Raw genomic sequence first — 13,041 nt, forward strand, 5'->3', positions numbered from 1 at the left:
AGTTATCCTGAAGCATCTGTGACAGATATTATTTAACTGCTTAAATAAGTACAGGAAAATTTTAGTCATTTTTCCATAGTGCATTTCAATTAAATTTGACCTATCAATGCAAAAGGCATACTTAACAAATAATATTTTGATAGTTATTTGTAGAGGTATAAATAATTGACTGTTTCTTCCTTCATGTACCATACTTTATATACATTTTGCCTGATTCTTAGAGAGAACCTAAGTGGTCTGAAATCTTAAGAGGTTTGCAGGAAATTTTAAAACTAGAACAACACAATATTGATCCATGCCATATTGTACAGGTTTACAAATTTTACCTTTTTGCAAGAAAGAAGTCAAACAATATCAAAAGATGGGTAAACAAATCAACTAAACAAAAATATAATATACTACATGTACATGTATTTCTTTTGCACAATTTTATGAAGCTGATCACATGCCGGTTATTATTTGTTAAATAGGTCTACATGCATTTTATCACCGTTGACTGTAGCAAGACTGTCCTTCATATCCATATAAGAAACCACTCAAAATGGCTTGAATAAATTGAGCACACTTCAGGTACAATCTTAATATAGAAGTTGTGATTACTGAACTTTGGTAGTCTTTAACCCAAAAGAAAATTTGGTCAAATTACTCCACACTTAATGTAGTAATATGTACCTGAGCTGCTGATGAAAGTAGAAGTTACATGAGTGCCATACTTTCTATGAAATTTGTATAATGGTGGTGCAGAAAGCTCATCTACACTTCATAAAGATACATCCTACAAAATATTGGAAGTATCCCAGCAGATTTAGAGGAACTGCATTCTTGGATCTTTTAGTGTTGAGAAATGTTCAAATTAGTCTGAGTCCTATATCCTCTACAAAATTTTTTGAATAAAAATATCTTTGTAAAATGCACATCTACACTTTAAAACATGATTATGGGAGCAATCCACTAACAGTTTCAGAGGAATTGCATCCACAAGATCTTCTAATGTTGAGAAATGTTCCCACAACTCCTATAAAGTTTGTTGAATCTGGCGTTTTGTGGTCCTATAACTGACCATCACAGGAACAAGAACAAATATTTCTGGACGGAATGTATTTTATCACATTTTTAGGCACTTATAAAAACATACAGAGTACATGCACTACATAAAAAACAACATAACAATTGACATTATAACAAAGAAAGATGGCAAAATGCAATCCATATTTAGTCATATAAATAATATCCATAAATAAATAATTCCTACCATCATTTTAAACATTTACAGTATTCAATGATATGTGTATTACAACCATTTTTCAACAGGAAGGACAATAGAATCAAATTTCATTTTCTTTGAATTCTATCAAACTTTATGAACTGATTAAAACTTGAAATTCCTAGCAGAAATATCACAGCACAATTCATAAAGGTTTTTCTTTAGAAACTATGTAGGTAATCTAAGGAAATCTCCAACATACATTATGTATACATTCTCAATACTTTTTGCCATCATCTTTCAGAGATACATGATATTTTATTATGACACAAGTCTTCAGTAAGGTGCTTTCAAAAATGAAGAGTTACAATGTTGTGTGTCTTTTGTTTATGAAACTTTTTTTTCTAAATATTAAAAGTAGTCATTAAATCTGAAATTGATATTTTGAAGAATAATGTGTCCATTAAAAATAGTAAATACTATCATTTACAAATCAAATGTTTATGGTTGACAGTAAATGTAGGATGGCAGGTAATGTCTTTCTCCAGTGTAAAACATCATACACGTAAACTAGCCCTTGCTTTGTCTAAAATTTCTTTTCTGATCTTTGGGTAGTTAGGATGTGAACTCAAAACCTGAAAAGCCAAGACAATACAACATAACTAAAATATTAAATTATCTATAAAACACAAGTCAATGAATTCATGGGAAAGCAAGAATGAAGGATGAATAAGTATCTATCAAACAGAAAAAAAAAATCAGACCTAATAAAACCATTTAAACTAAAGCGTCATAGGTATAAAACGGTGGCAACAACAATATAAAAATACAAATATTGCATAATAAAGCTGTATTGCATATTGTTTATGATGAAGTTTCATTCTATTGTTTATGTGCACAATTTAATAAATGGCTATTTTTTCTTTAAAAAGAACAGAACTAACAAAGATGATATCTACCAAAAAAGTAACATCATATTTACTGTACTTACATGGTGACAGATATCTATTGCATCTACAAATCTCTTAGCTTTCAAGTAGTTAAATCCTAACTTGTATCCTACAAAAATAAAAGTAACAAAAACCTTGTCACACAGATACCGACATTAAAAAATAATAAATTTCTTAAAGCACTTCATCTGATAGTTACTCTATATAATAGGTAAAGTGACTTCATTTAAGAAGGAGCATCTATGATTCAAGTTCTAAAAGATGTAGGTTTCATAAAAAGAATTTTCAGTTTTACCATTCTATTACTACCATTAAACAAGAGGCTCCTAGGAGCATTAAATGGTAGAATAACTTTAACAAGAAATTGTCCGACAATTTTGACTCCATGAAGACTTTGATAGGACTTATCATGAGGATCATTTCATCAATCAAAAGTTTCATTCTCTCTATTATAATTTTCAAGACATTGACTGATAACTGCAAAAAACATAATTTTTTGCCTTTCAAGGACAAAAACTCTTACATGGAGTCATCTGACAACTTTGATCCCTGAAGACTTTTATAGGCCTTATAATAAGAATCATTTCAACATTGAAAGTTTCATTCTATCTATCATAGTTTTCAAGATAAAGGCTGAAAACTGTAAAAAAAAGTTATTTTTCACCTCTCAAGGGCAATAACCCTTACATGGAGTCGTCTGACAACTTTGATCCCTGGAGACTTTTGTATGCCTTAAAATAAGGATATTTCAGCAATTGAAAGATAAATGTATAGGCCAAACCTAACAGTTATGGAGATATATGCAAAAAACTACTGTATGACCCCTATATTCTATTTTTAGGAAAGGCGGCCTTGTTTTTTAACCAATCAATAATCCAAACGGTCATTTTGTTCAGGATACCCTAAAAAACAAAAATACTAACTTTCATTGAATTCTGTAAAGTAGTTTCTGAGGAGAAGATTTTTGAAAGTAATAACATCAAAAACAGCAAAAAATGTCCAAAAAGGGCAATAACTCCAACATGAGTCAACACATTTTCACCAAAATTTGACCAGATAGATCTCATCATGCTGAATACTTTTTACCATGTAAGAATTGGCTAAACCTAACAGTTTTGGAGATATATGCAAAAATCTACTGTCTGACCCCTATGTTCTATTTTTAGTAACGGCAGCCATGTTTTTTAACCGATCAAACAATCCAAAAGGTCATTTTGTGCAGGATACTCTAAGGAACAGTCATTTTAAGTTTCATGCAAATCTATTCAATAGTTTCAGAGGAGAAGATGTTTGAAGAAATTGTTAACGACGACGACAGATGCCAAGCGAGCTAAAAATGGAGATCCTAATCTATGGTTTGATTACCATTCCATACTAACCTATAACAGGATTGTTTTTATTGCCATATTTCCATGCACATTCATAGTTCTGAGCAGCATCTTTATATGACTGTTCTTTCTCCATAATATAACCCATATACTCATGTGCCTTACAACAGGACTAGAATAAAAATCATTATATATTAATTTCATTAAATACATGTATAAGGAAAGTTTAATTTAATTTATAATAAAAGGACAGAATCTCAAATAAAATAGTTCTACTTATTGACTCTTTTATAGTTTAATTTTAGCACAGAAGACATGCCACAGAATCTTGGCTTCCTTTTTAAAAACTGACTGACAAGAAATTGCTTTATGAAATGTTGATGATTTATATATGGTAAAATGTGCAGTTTTAAAATCAAGTAATAATTACTTCCTTGTCATACAATTCATCTGAACATACCTTATTATGTTGTAAACATCTCTTTAACAACTCTGTTGCCATGTCATACTTGGCTGTCTGCAAAACAGAAAGTATATCTTTAACAGTGATTTTTAAGAAAATAAAAAGTATAGCTCTTGGTTTGCCTTGAGATTAAAGCCATAACATCCCTAACATGAGGTAAGCACAAGACATATCTGAATACTTAGAGGAGTGCAGGACTGTGAAGTTTCAGCAACTTGCACCTATATAAGACTCACCCAAGTTGAAGCCAAACTCTGGCCACTTTCCATAAATATTTTCATTTTTTTTGCAAACCATGCACATTGACAGCTTTGGAAATGGAATACATAATGATGAAACTATATTTAAGTATATGACTGCAATATTTTTACCTATTTTCTTGTATTAAACTGCTATAAATTATTTGTCTACATACACAACACCAAGGCTTAATGAACACTAACCTGAATATAGATATCTGCTAACAGTAACCAACTTTTCTCTAAATCTTCTGCATCCTGGAAAAAGGAAAAAATATATTAACATAAGCAGAACTCCAGGTCCCCCCTTACAAGAGCAAAGCCAAATTGAAGTAGAAGTTGCACTTCTACAAGGGGCATAGATGGATGGAATGACATGTTTATTCCTTTCCAGGACACCTTTTGTAAGCATTGACACTTTCATACCTTTACTCTTTAATTCAACATATTGTGTTGATCCCAAGGTTGCATGTTTGCATGAAGCAAATATAATTAACTTATTTTTTACAAAGCTCAATTAACCTGCTTTGATATTGAATTTTGACTTGAGAATATTAAGTACTAAGAGTATTATTATCAGAACTAATCAAAACTCTTACTGTTATCGTCCAGTTATTCTTGGTAACACGTTTCAATTGATTTCTTGCCCTTGGAGTTTGTTTCAGCACCATATAAGCAGCAGCCATTCCGTACAGGGCTCCAACATGGTCTCGCTAAATATATGAAAAAAAAACATTTTCTTAATTCATATCTTGATTGCTGTTTAACAGACAAATTTGTCAAACATTTCATGACAATAACATTAAATGTACAGAACAGACCCTACTCTGTACTGGACTGAGATGCTTAGCTGATTTTCTTTTGCTGCTAGCTTACAGAAGCAACAGCTAAAGAATGTAATCTCTGTTGGTCACATTATTCACATTCTTGAGTCAACAAGTCATCAATATATCTCTGACATGCTGCCTGCACGACAGAGAAACTACCAATTATATAGTATGATTTTGCTGTGGATCAAATCAACACAATTCCCACGCTCGAGGTAAATTTGCTACCAACAGACCCCTACAGAGCTAAATATATTTTGTTAAGATGTGTGACCTTGTTCAGAAAATAGTACTAAACAGCTGAGCTCAGCACATGAAATGCCTGTCCATTTTTTTCCCAGTTTTTAAAGGCCCATGACTCTGAAATGAAAAATCTTAAAAAAAGAATAAAAAAAAGAAAAAACCAAAACAAAACAAAACAAAAGATAGCTTTCTTTTTTAAAGACTTACAAAAACTACTAAACCCCTTAACGCACTGCTGACTTATCAAAATCGGTATATGAAGAATAGCATTATATCTTAATTCTACCCTTAGAAAATGTGTGTATAAAATGAAATGGTTTTATCTAGTTAAAAGACATGTCATTTTGATTGGTAAATGAACAGACAGACAGAAAGCATGATTCCTTTAAATCTCCAACTTTAATTGCAGGGATATCAAAACATTAATTGATCTTTACTCATAGACATGCAATAAATACATGTCCTGAAATAATTCTAGACATTGCCTTAGCTTATCAATGTATTCCCAATACTATGTTACACACACAATCAGCATCATGAAACAATCATAAGTAAGATTTTGGGTCAAGAACGTACAAATTAATCATGAAATCAAGTAATCCTACCTCATTTGTAGAGATTTCCATAAAAGCATTTAAAGCTTTTTCTATACTGGCTTTCTGTTTTGTAGCTATTAATGCCATATTCTCTAACAACTTAGGTTTTATATCACCAGGTTTAGGTTTCAATTCCTGTAAAAAAAAAAACCAAAAATTTCTCCATCTACTTTGAATACATAATCCAACTTAGCAGTTTTTATTTTTCTTAACAAAAATTCCCAAGCTTTGCCAATGCTTGTATTAAAGCTCCATCTAAATAAAACAATTCTTAAAGAAATAAAGTAATTATATTAACATACAATGTCCCGAGAAAACAGGGATAGATATAAATTATCCCTTCCATTTATTTTGTTTTGAATTTAGCAACAGGTGATGGTACATACTTTAAGTAACTTCTCAGCTGTCCTCACAGCCATTTGTTCACTGTCTGATTTGTCTTTGTCTTGTGACCTGTTAGAACAGAAAAGACCATGTTCTAATACACAATAGTGAAAAAATGTTTCACATACCAACATAATATTTGAATAATTACTGCGGTTCAAATTAGTGGTGTTCTTAGGTCTGAGATCTTCAATTTGTTACCTAAGACCTTTGAAATTTCTAGGTCCTAGACCTTCAACCCTTTTCACTGTCACAATATTGAAGACTTTTGGTTTTCCTCAAGTGGACCATTGATTTCAAACTTTCATAAGTCCAGGACCTTCCATTCTTGAAAGTGAATTTGAAAGCCTCAATTATCTCTTGATTTTTCATGATTCTGTCAAGAAAACACAGGTGACAAGTATAAAACCTAACTCACATTGATCCTTCTTCTTCAGATTCAAACACTTCTCCTCCAACAGTATCATTATCTGGGTTTAGACAGATCTCTATCATGTTGTATGTAGACAGATTACCCCAATCAGAGTCCTTTCTTGCTCTGTTGAATAACTTCAAGGCCTCAGTTGGGTTTCCCGTGTACCTACAATGTTAAAGGGTATCATTCAGTAACCCTACCCAATATTCTTGACTGAGTGTTCTTTTCTTTTAAAGCCTTTTGACTTACTGTGAAAATACTTTTATTAGTGGATACCAATTTTTGTGGTTTAGGGAACATACATCAGTTTGTAGATTCTATAGTTCATTGATTTGACACCATCATCCCAATTAAAGGGAAATATCCATTTCATTTGGAAACAAAACTTTGTGGTTTGCCAAATCCACAAAATCTGACACCCCACAAAGAATAATACTTCCACAGTAGTTTGAAAATAAAATGCTTACCGATTATAATAAATCACAAGCTGAAAATAGTCTGATATACAGACAGCAGTCTCATGTTCAAGATTACAAAATTGTGAAAACTGAGAGTAACAAATGGCATTTTATCATAAGATTTCTCTGGTTTACTTATAAAACATACAAAGCCCGGTTTCATAATAAAAAAAAACAAAAAACAAAATAAACCAAGTTGAGATTTTCCTCAAATCCTTGAGTTTTTCTTAATATATCCAATTTCAAGAAATCTGATTCATCTAAATTTCAGTTGAGGAAATACTTGGGGAAATCCTCAATTTGAGATTTTTTTATGAAACCCAGGCCAGGTTTGATAACCACAGGTTTTAATAATCAAGTTCTCTCTGATAAGTTCTGCTGTCTGCAACTACTAAAATTAAAATGAAATATTTGCCAGCTTTTTAATCCAAACTAGTACAAAGTGTGCCTTTCGGACTGACTATGTTAAAGACTCTTTCACTTGGGACATTGTGAGAGAAATCAATGATATATACTGCATTGGTGAAAAATTATGGAAATGAGAACATTTATAAAAGTATTCATACACTGTAACAGTATCTACACCAAAAAACTGTTTACTAACCATACATGTAACCCTTTACAGTAGTTGTAGCCTGCCTCCATGGTAGCCCTGGGAGAGGCCTGCTCGGCTAACTCCAAAAACTTGGGTACTTCCTCCAGCTTCCCACTCCTTCTCATTAGATCTACCAACCTGGCTAAAGCCTCGTAGTTATCTATAATAATATAGGTTTATCTTAAATTAAGAATGGATTGGACAAATGGTTAGAGAGCACCTCTGCATATAATATTTTTCCAATATCCACTTGAAGTCAGCCACCTTTTTCAGATTTTCCTACAGCCAGTCTATAACTTTTTAAGGGTGAAAGGCTAATTAGTGGTCAAAAACATTGAGAAGAATTTAGATTAGGATCCTTAAAACTGGTCGTAACATAGTCATGACTTTTACAGAATTATAAAATTATGGGATTTGGATTAACTATTGCATTGCAAATAAAGCAGAACATAACGAAGAAACTAAAACAAAATCATGTAATTGGTTTATGAAAATAAAGATTTATTGAATCTGTGAAAATTCTTAAATTTTTCCTGAACATTTTTACACTGTACCATCACTATGTGGCCAAAAAATAAAACAAGAAATATACAATAACAGTTATGTTCAATTTTGATACTGACAATATCATGTGGAATTGCAAAAGACACTACTATTCTGCTTATCACTCATCCAGTTTTTGCATATTATGTCATTTTAATGAACATTTAGTTTTTTTACTACTTTGTCACCAAAAAGTGTGACTACACATTGTTGGTATATGATGTCATTTTCATTCAAAAGACGATGATGTCACAATAACTCCCAATGCATTGACTGATATTTTTAAATAATTTGTGTATGGCTGTTTAGCTGAAAGTTAAGGTATTAGTTTCCTTTTATTTTCAATTTTCCTAACCTAAATATGCAAGTTTTATAAGCGCCGCAAAGTTTCCTTTCAGGGCTATTTTTTGGCAAAGTGCTATGTGATGTCATGACATCTCATATGATGTACAGCTGTGATACACATCATTTGAAAAAATTTGGTCATCTAAGGCCGTCACCTTTAAATTAGTGGAATAATTTTGGGGTTTATTCATTCTAATTGAGTAAGTTACTGTATTTAATCATTTTCCATTGTAGACTAGAAAATATAATGCCACAAATTAGCCATTATTTGGGTTGTCAAATATTCCTACACTGCTGCTTGTATGTCACACCAGGAAATAGGAAGTAGCAATAGTTTTCATTCTTACTCAATTGGCATTAGATTGAAAATGATCATATAGCAAGATCAAAGGGATTTTTAACAAAATAGCGATAATTTCAAATCTTGTCATATACCAGAGATAGAGAAATATCTGTCAAAAAGATCTCAGGAAAATAGTACAAATTACCGATATTTCAATGTAACTGGAAATGTTAAGTTGACATTTATTATTCTATATTGTGTTCAATCAAAATAAAACTTTTGTATTCCTATCATTACCTGGTCTTAGCTGAAGTAATTGTTGAAAGTGGAACATAGCTGCATCGTAGTCATTCTTTCTAAACATCAAGTCTGCCAACATCTGAAAGTGGAATGCTACATGTATGTTTACCCTATCAGTGCACCTGGTCCATGATCAAGTTCTTATTGGAGTCTGACTTGCTCATTGACTTTTGTTTCTTTGTAAATGTTATTTTAGTTACTTCACATTCTTTTTTGTGCGTGTCTATCTGCTCAAATCCTGGTTCCCTTAATTACTCTTTCTAGTCATACTTTGTATACCTCTATCTAGAAACCAGCATAGATAGAATTGTTTTACTTTTGTTATCTTTCTCCATAAATAATCTTTATAATCGAAAAATAGAAACTATAATTATTAAGTAAAGTATAACAAGGTTTTTAGGGCATGCTACTATGACCTATAACCTATAACCTACTATGGTAGCAGCATCATTTTCTTTCTCATTCTTCAGTAATGTCATCAGCTGGTGTTGACAGCCATCTAAGTCATCGGTTGTCAGGTACAAGTTTGCTACCTCTAACATCACCTGTGAATATTACATGTACGTTTAAATTCCATAACACTGAAGAAATACATCTTAATAAAATAAATTTTGTATAAAAAAAATTGCATCAAGGCCACCAATTACCAATTAACGCATTGAGTTTTTCAGTTCATTCATGGGAAAAGTTGTGTAAACCCTCCAGAAAAACTAAGTTAATTTCCTAGTTTTAAATTACGACCATATTATGAACTGAGGTTTCTCAAGACCCTGTTTACCTTGCTGTCATTTTCATTGTAAACTAAAGCCTCCTTATAGTATTTAATGGCACGTTCATAGTCTCTCTGTCCTTCCATGTGTTTAGCCATCTGTACACAAATACTGTAAATAAATAATAAAAATTAATAATCAACATGGTACTGAAACTCCTCCATTTATTAGAATTACAAATTTGTTGTGCAATTTAAAAGAACTTTAGTTATGTGAACTAAGTCTGCAAAATATATATGCATTTAAAAATTTCAAGAAAAAACAGTTACTGGACATAACAGACAATTTGAATAGCATCAACCAAAACAAAACAATACAAACAAAATGAAACAAATTCAAGTTTCTTTGACCAATTTATACAACTCTAGTAATCTATCACCTTTAGTATTTGTCAGTATCTATTAACTGAAGTATTAGTCAGTATCCACTCATCTAGTATTTGTCAGTATCTGTCAACTTGGTAACAAGTTTTTGTTAGTATCTATAAAGTATATTTGACAAAATATAAATATATAATATAACATACTCAGCAGCTAATTGTTTCTGTATCGCAATAGCATCTGGTTGTTCTAACTGAACTCTCTTTAACACTCTGAAAAAAAATATCATGAAAATTAAAAAAAAACAAAAAAAAACAAACCACTATAATCTATGATAAAATCTTTTGTGAATAAATATAAAACATATAAGAATATTTATTAATCTATTTTGTCATTATGATAAACATAATTTTTTAACTAGAAAGAGTTTACTCGGTGATATTCCACCTTCCACGAAACTATATTGAATATCCCATAAGTGATTTAGGCATTCATAAGGAAAAGCAAAACAGGAGGTGCACAATGATATCATGTAATAAAGAATCTGTGAAAGTGTCATCAAATTCATTCAGCAGTTTCAGAGGAATTGCAGATTAGAAAAGGGTCCCTCCTTGGTCTACAAATGACAAAAGCTATTGGGAAACACCCAAAAAAGTCATTCAGATGGAAAAACAAAATAGGAGGTGCACAATGGCATCTTGTAATAAAGGTTAAAGTTTCATCCAATTCCATTCAGCAGTTTCAGAGGAGTTGCAGTTTAGAAGAGGGGATGGACAAATGGAGGAATGGATACAACGATCACTATATACCTCCTGCTTTTCAAAATGGAATATAAAAAGAAAACTTACCTGGCTTGCATGTCTCTAGCCTTCGTCAAGGACTCCATGGCTGCTTCTACATTGTTTTTTTTCTGATGTACTTTAGACAACAGCACCATTAACTTGGCATGCTCCATCAGTGTATCCAGATCAGTTCCTGAATGATCAACATCATATTAAATCATAACTTTCTACTTTACACCTATATCAAAAAATAGTTTGCTATTGAATTGACCAAGAAATCAGCGATTAAAGCTGATCTTGCCCCCTTTAGGCTCCTGATTCCTATAGGATTTATAATGAATTCTAACTTTCCTTTTGTTACATATGACCTAGTATAATTTCAAAGCGATTGTTTCCTTACTCTTTTTTGCAGTCATATAAAAATCATATCATAGTTCATTATTATACTTTTTAAAAACATTAATTGGAATACATTCACAACTTTTACAATTCTTTCAAACATTATCATCATGCAAAAAATGTCAAAAACGACTATCCTCCCCAAAATAAAACAATAAAAAATTATACATACCACCTTCTTCTTCTAGGACAGCACCCAGGACTCTCTCTGCTTTGTCATATTGTCTTAATTTTAGTAACAGTTCAGCCAAATCATACCTATACAAAGTTTTTAATATTTACACAAATAAAAACATTTTCCTTTTTTTCTTGATTTAATTGATTATGCAATTATGAATAACACTCAAATGGATATCTTTTCTTAGAATTGTAGAACAAAAAAATAATTATGAGCATTTAGAAAACAAAAAAAATGAAGTTTTTGAAACAATTATACTGTGCATGTACTGTCTAAATGGGTATCAATATGGTTACTGAGTTTCAAGTTCACTGATACCATTTAGAATAGAAAATTAACAAATAAACTGGAATGTGAAAACCACAAAAATAAAGTACCTGTGAAAATTATTCTTTTCTGAGTACACAAAGAAACCTTATCACTTAGGCCTTATATAATGAAAATGGAGTAAAGATATAAATCTAAATACCTCAGAAAACTTTGTCCACCACTTTTCAAGGCAGCCTCATAATAATTGATAGCCTAATGAGAAAACCATATTAATATAAAATACAGTGTGACATTCATAATACATGTATTTAAAAGAAATGGAATTATGTATAAGTAAATTTTTTTAAAAGTTATAAATAACACTGATTTTTTTCATAGTTATATTTACATTTATGATAAATACTATTTTCAAAATATTGAATACAGCAAAAAAAATCATGATTTTTTCCCCATAATACATTAATGACATACCTTTCCATAATTATGTGTCTTGACTAGAGCCTGTCCTATTTTACTTGCAAGAGTTGAGTCCCTTGGATTTTTCTTCAATGCCTGTTCATAAACTTCTATAGCTTTTTCAGGCTACAAAAACAAGTTGTATTTTTAAAACAATAGATATTTGATGCCCTCAAATTAAAAAGACAGAACTAATATCTTGTGATGCTTATTTGTTAACTACTGGTAGTACATTTGACGAAATGTCAAAATACATGTATATAATGTCTAATGGTTAGTGTTTTGTAACATCAGACGTATGCCCTCAGTCAATAATTTAAAAAAAAAAAAAAAACATAATTTTCTTATTATCATAGTGTTGGTCTGTTGAAATGAATTGTAGACATTGCTCAGGTCAAATCCAACTGAAGTACATGTAAAAAAAAAAAACACTGAAAAAATAAGCATAAAACTCCATTTTTAAAGAACAGTTTGAAAATAATATAAATAAACTGTTATCACAGAGATAATCTCACCTGTTCGATATTGTTGATAAAATGGTGTGTTTGTTATATATTATTTTTTGTGTTGCTTTCATATTTTGTATAATAACATGAAATTATGAAATTATCATTTTTGAGTTACCACTGCAAAATGCACTAGACAGCGGGGGTAAATGCGTAAAATTGGCATGAATTCGTGATGCAATGATGG

General features: G+C 31.1%; 1 protein-coding gene across 1 annotated transcript in view; it reads right to left on the reverse strand.

Moving 5' to 3' along the window:
- Positions 1–374: 374 nt before the first annotated feature.
- The window catches only part of LOC148611418 (tetratricopeptide repeat protein 21B-like), a 28,503-nt gene continuing 15,836 nt past the window's right edge, over positions 375–13,041 (reverse strand). Inside the window, exons 21-38 of the mRNA XM_088591986.1 lie at positions 12,364–12,474; positions 12,092–12,144; positions 11,617–11,702; positions 11,112–11,238; positions 10,470–10,535; positions 9,952–10,054; positions 9,608–9,718; positions 9,171–9,252; positions 7,712–7,862; positions 6,653–6,814; positions 6,237–6,303; positions 5,860–5,985; positions 4,784–4,897; positions 4,389–4,442; positions 3,943–3,999; positions 3,534–3,654; positions 2,196–2,263; positions 375–1,839 (exon numbers count right to left, since the gene is read on the reverse strand). Of these exons, the coding sequence (XP_088448112.1) occupies positions 1,762–1,839; positions 2,196–2,263; positions 3,534–3,654; positions 3,943–3,999; positions 4,389–4,442; positions 4,784–4,897; positions 5,860–5,985; positions 6,237–6,303; positions 6,653–6,814; positions 7,712–7,862; positions 9,171–9,252; positions 9,608–9,718; positions 9,952–10,054; positions 10,470–10,535; positions 11,112–11,238; positions 11,617–11,702; positions 12,092–12,144; positions 12,364–12,474 (1,737 nt within the window). The 3' untranslated portion in view covers positions 375–1,761. The remainder of the gene's footprint in view (positions 1,840–2,195; positions 2,264–3,533; positions 3,655–3,942; positions 4,000–4,388; positions 4,443–4,783; positions 4,898–5,859; positions 5,986–6,236; positions 6,304–6,652; positions 6,815–7,711; positions 7,863–9,170; positions 9,253–9,607; positions 9,719–9,951; positions 10,055–10,469; positions 10,536–11,111; positions 11,239–11,616; positions 11,703–12,091; positions 12,145–12,363; positions 12,475–13,041) is intronic.

This window comes from Perna viridis, chromosome 7, assembly GCF_037379345.1.
Source record: "Perna viridis isolate PV_CMFRI_1.1 ecotype Kerala chromosome 7, ASM3737934v1, whole genome shotgun sequence".
Classification (NCBI taxonomy): Eukaryota; Metazoa; Mollusca; class Bivalvia; order Mytilida; family Mytilidae; genus Perna; species Perna viridis.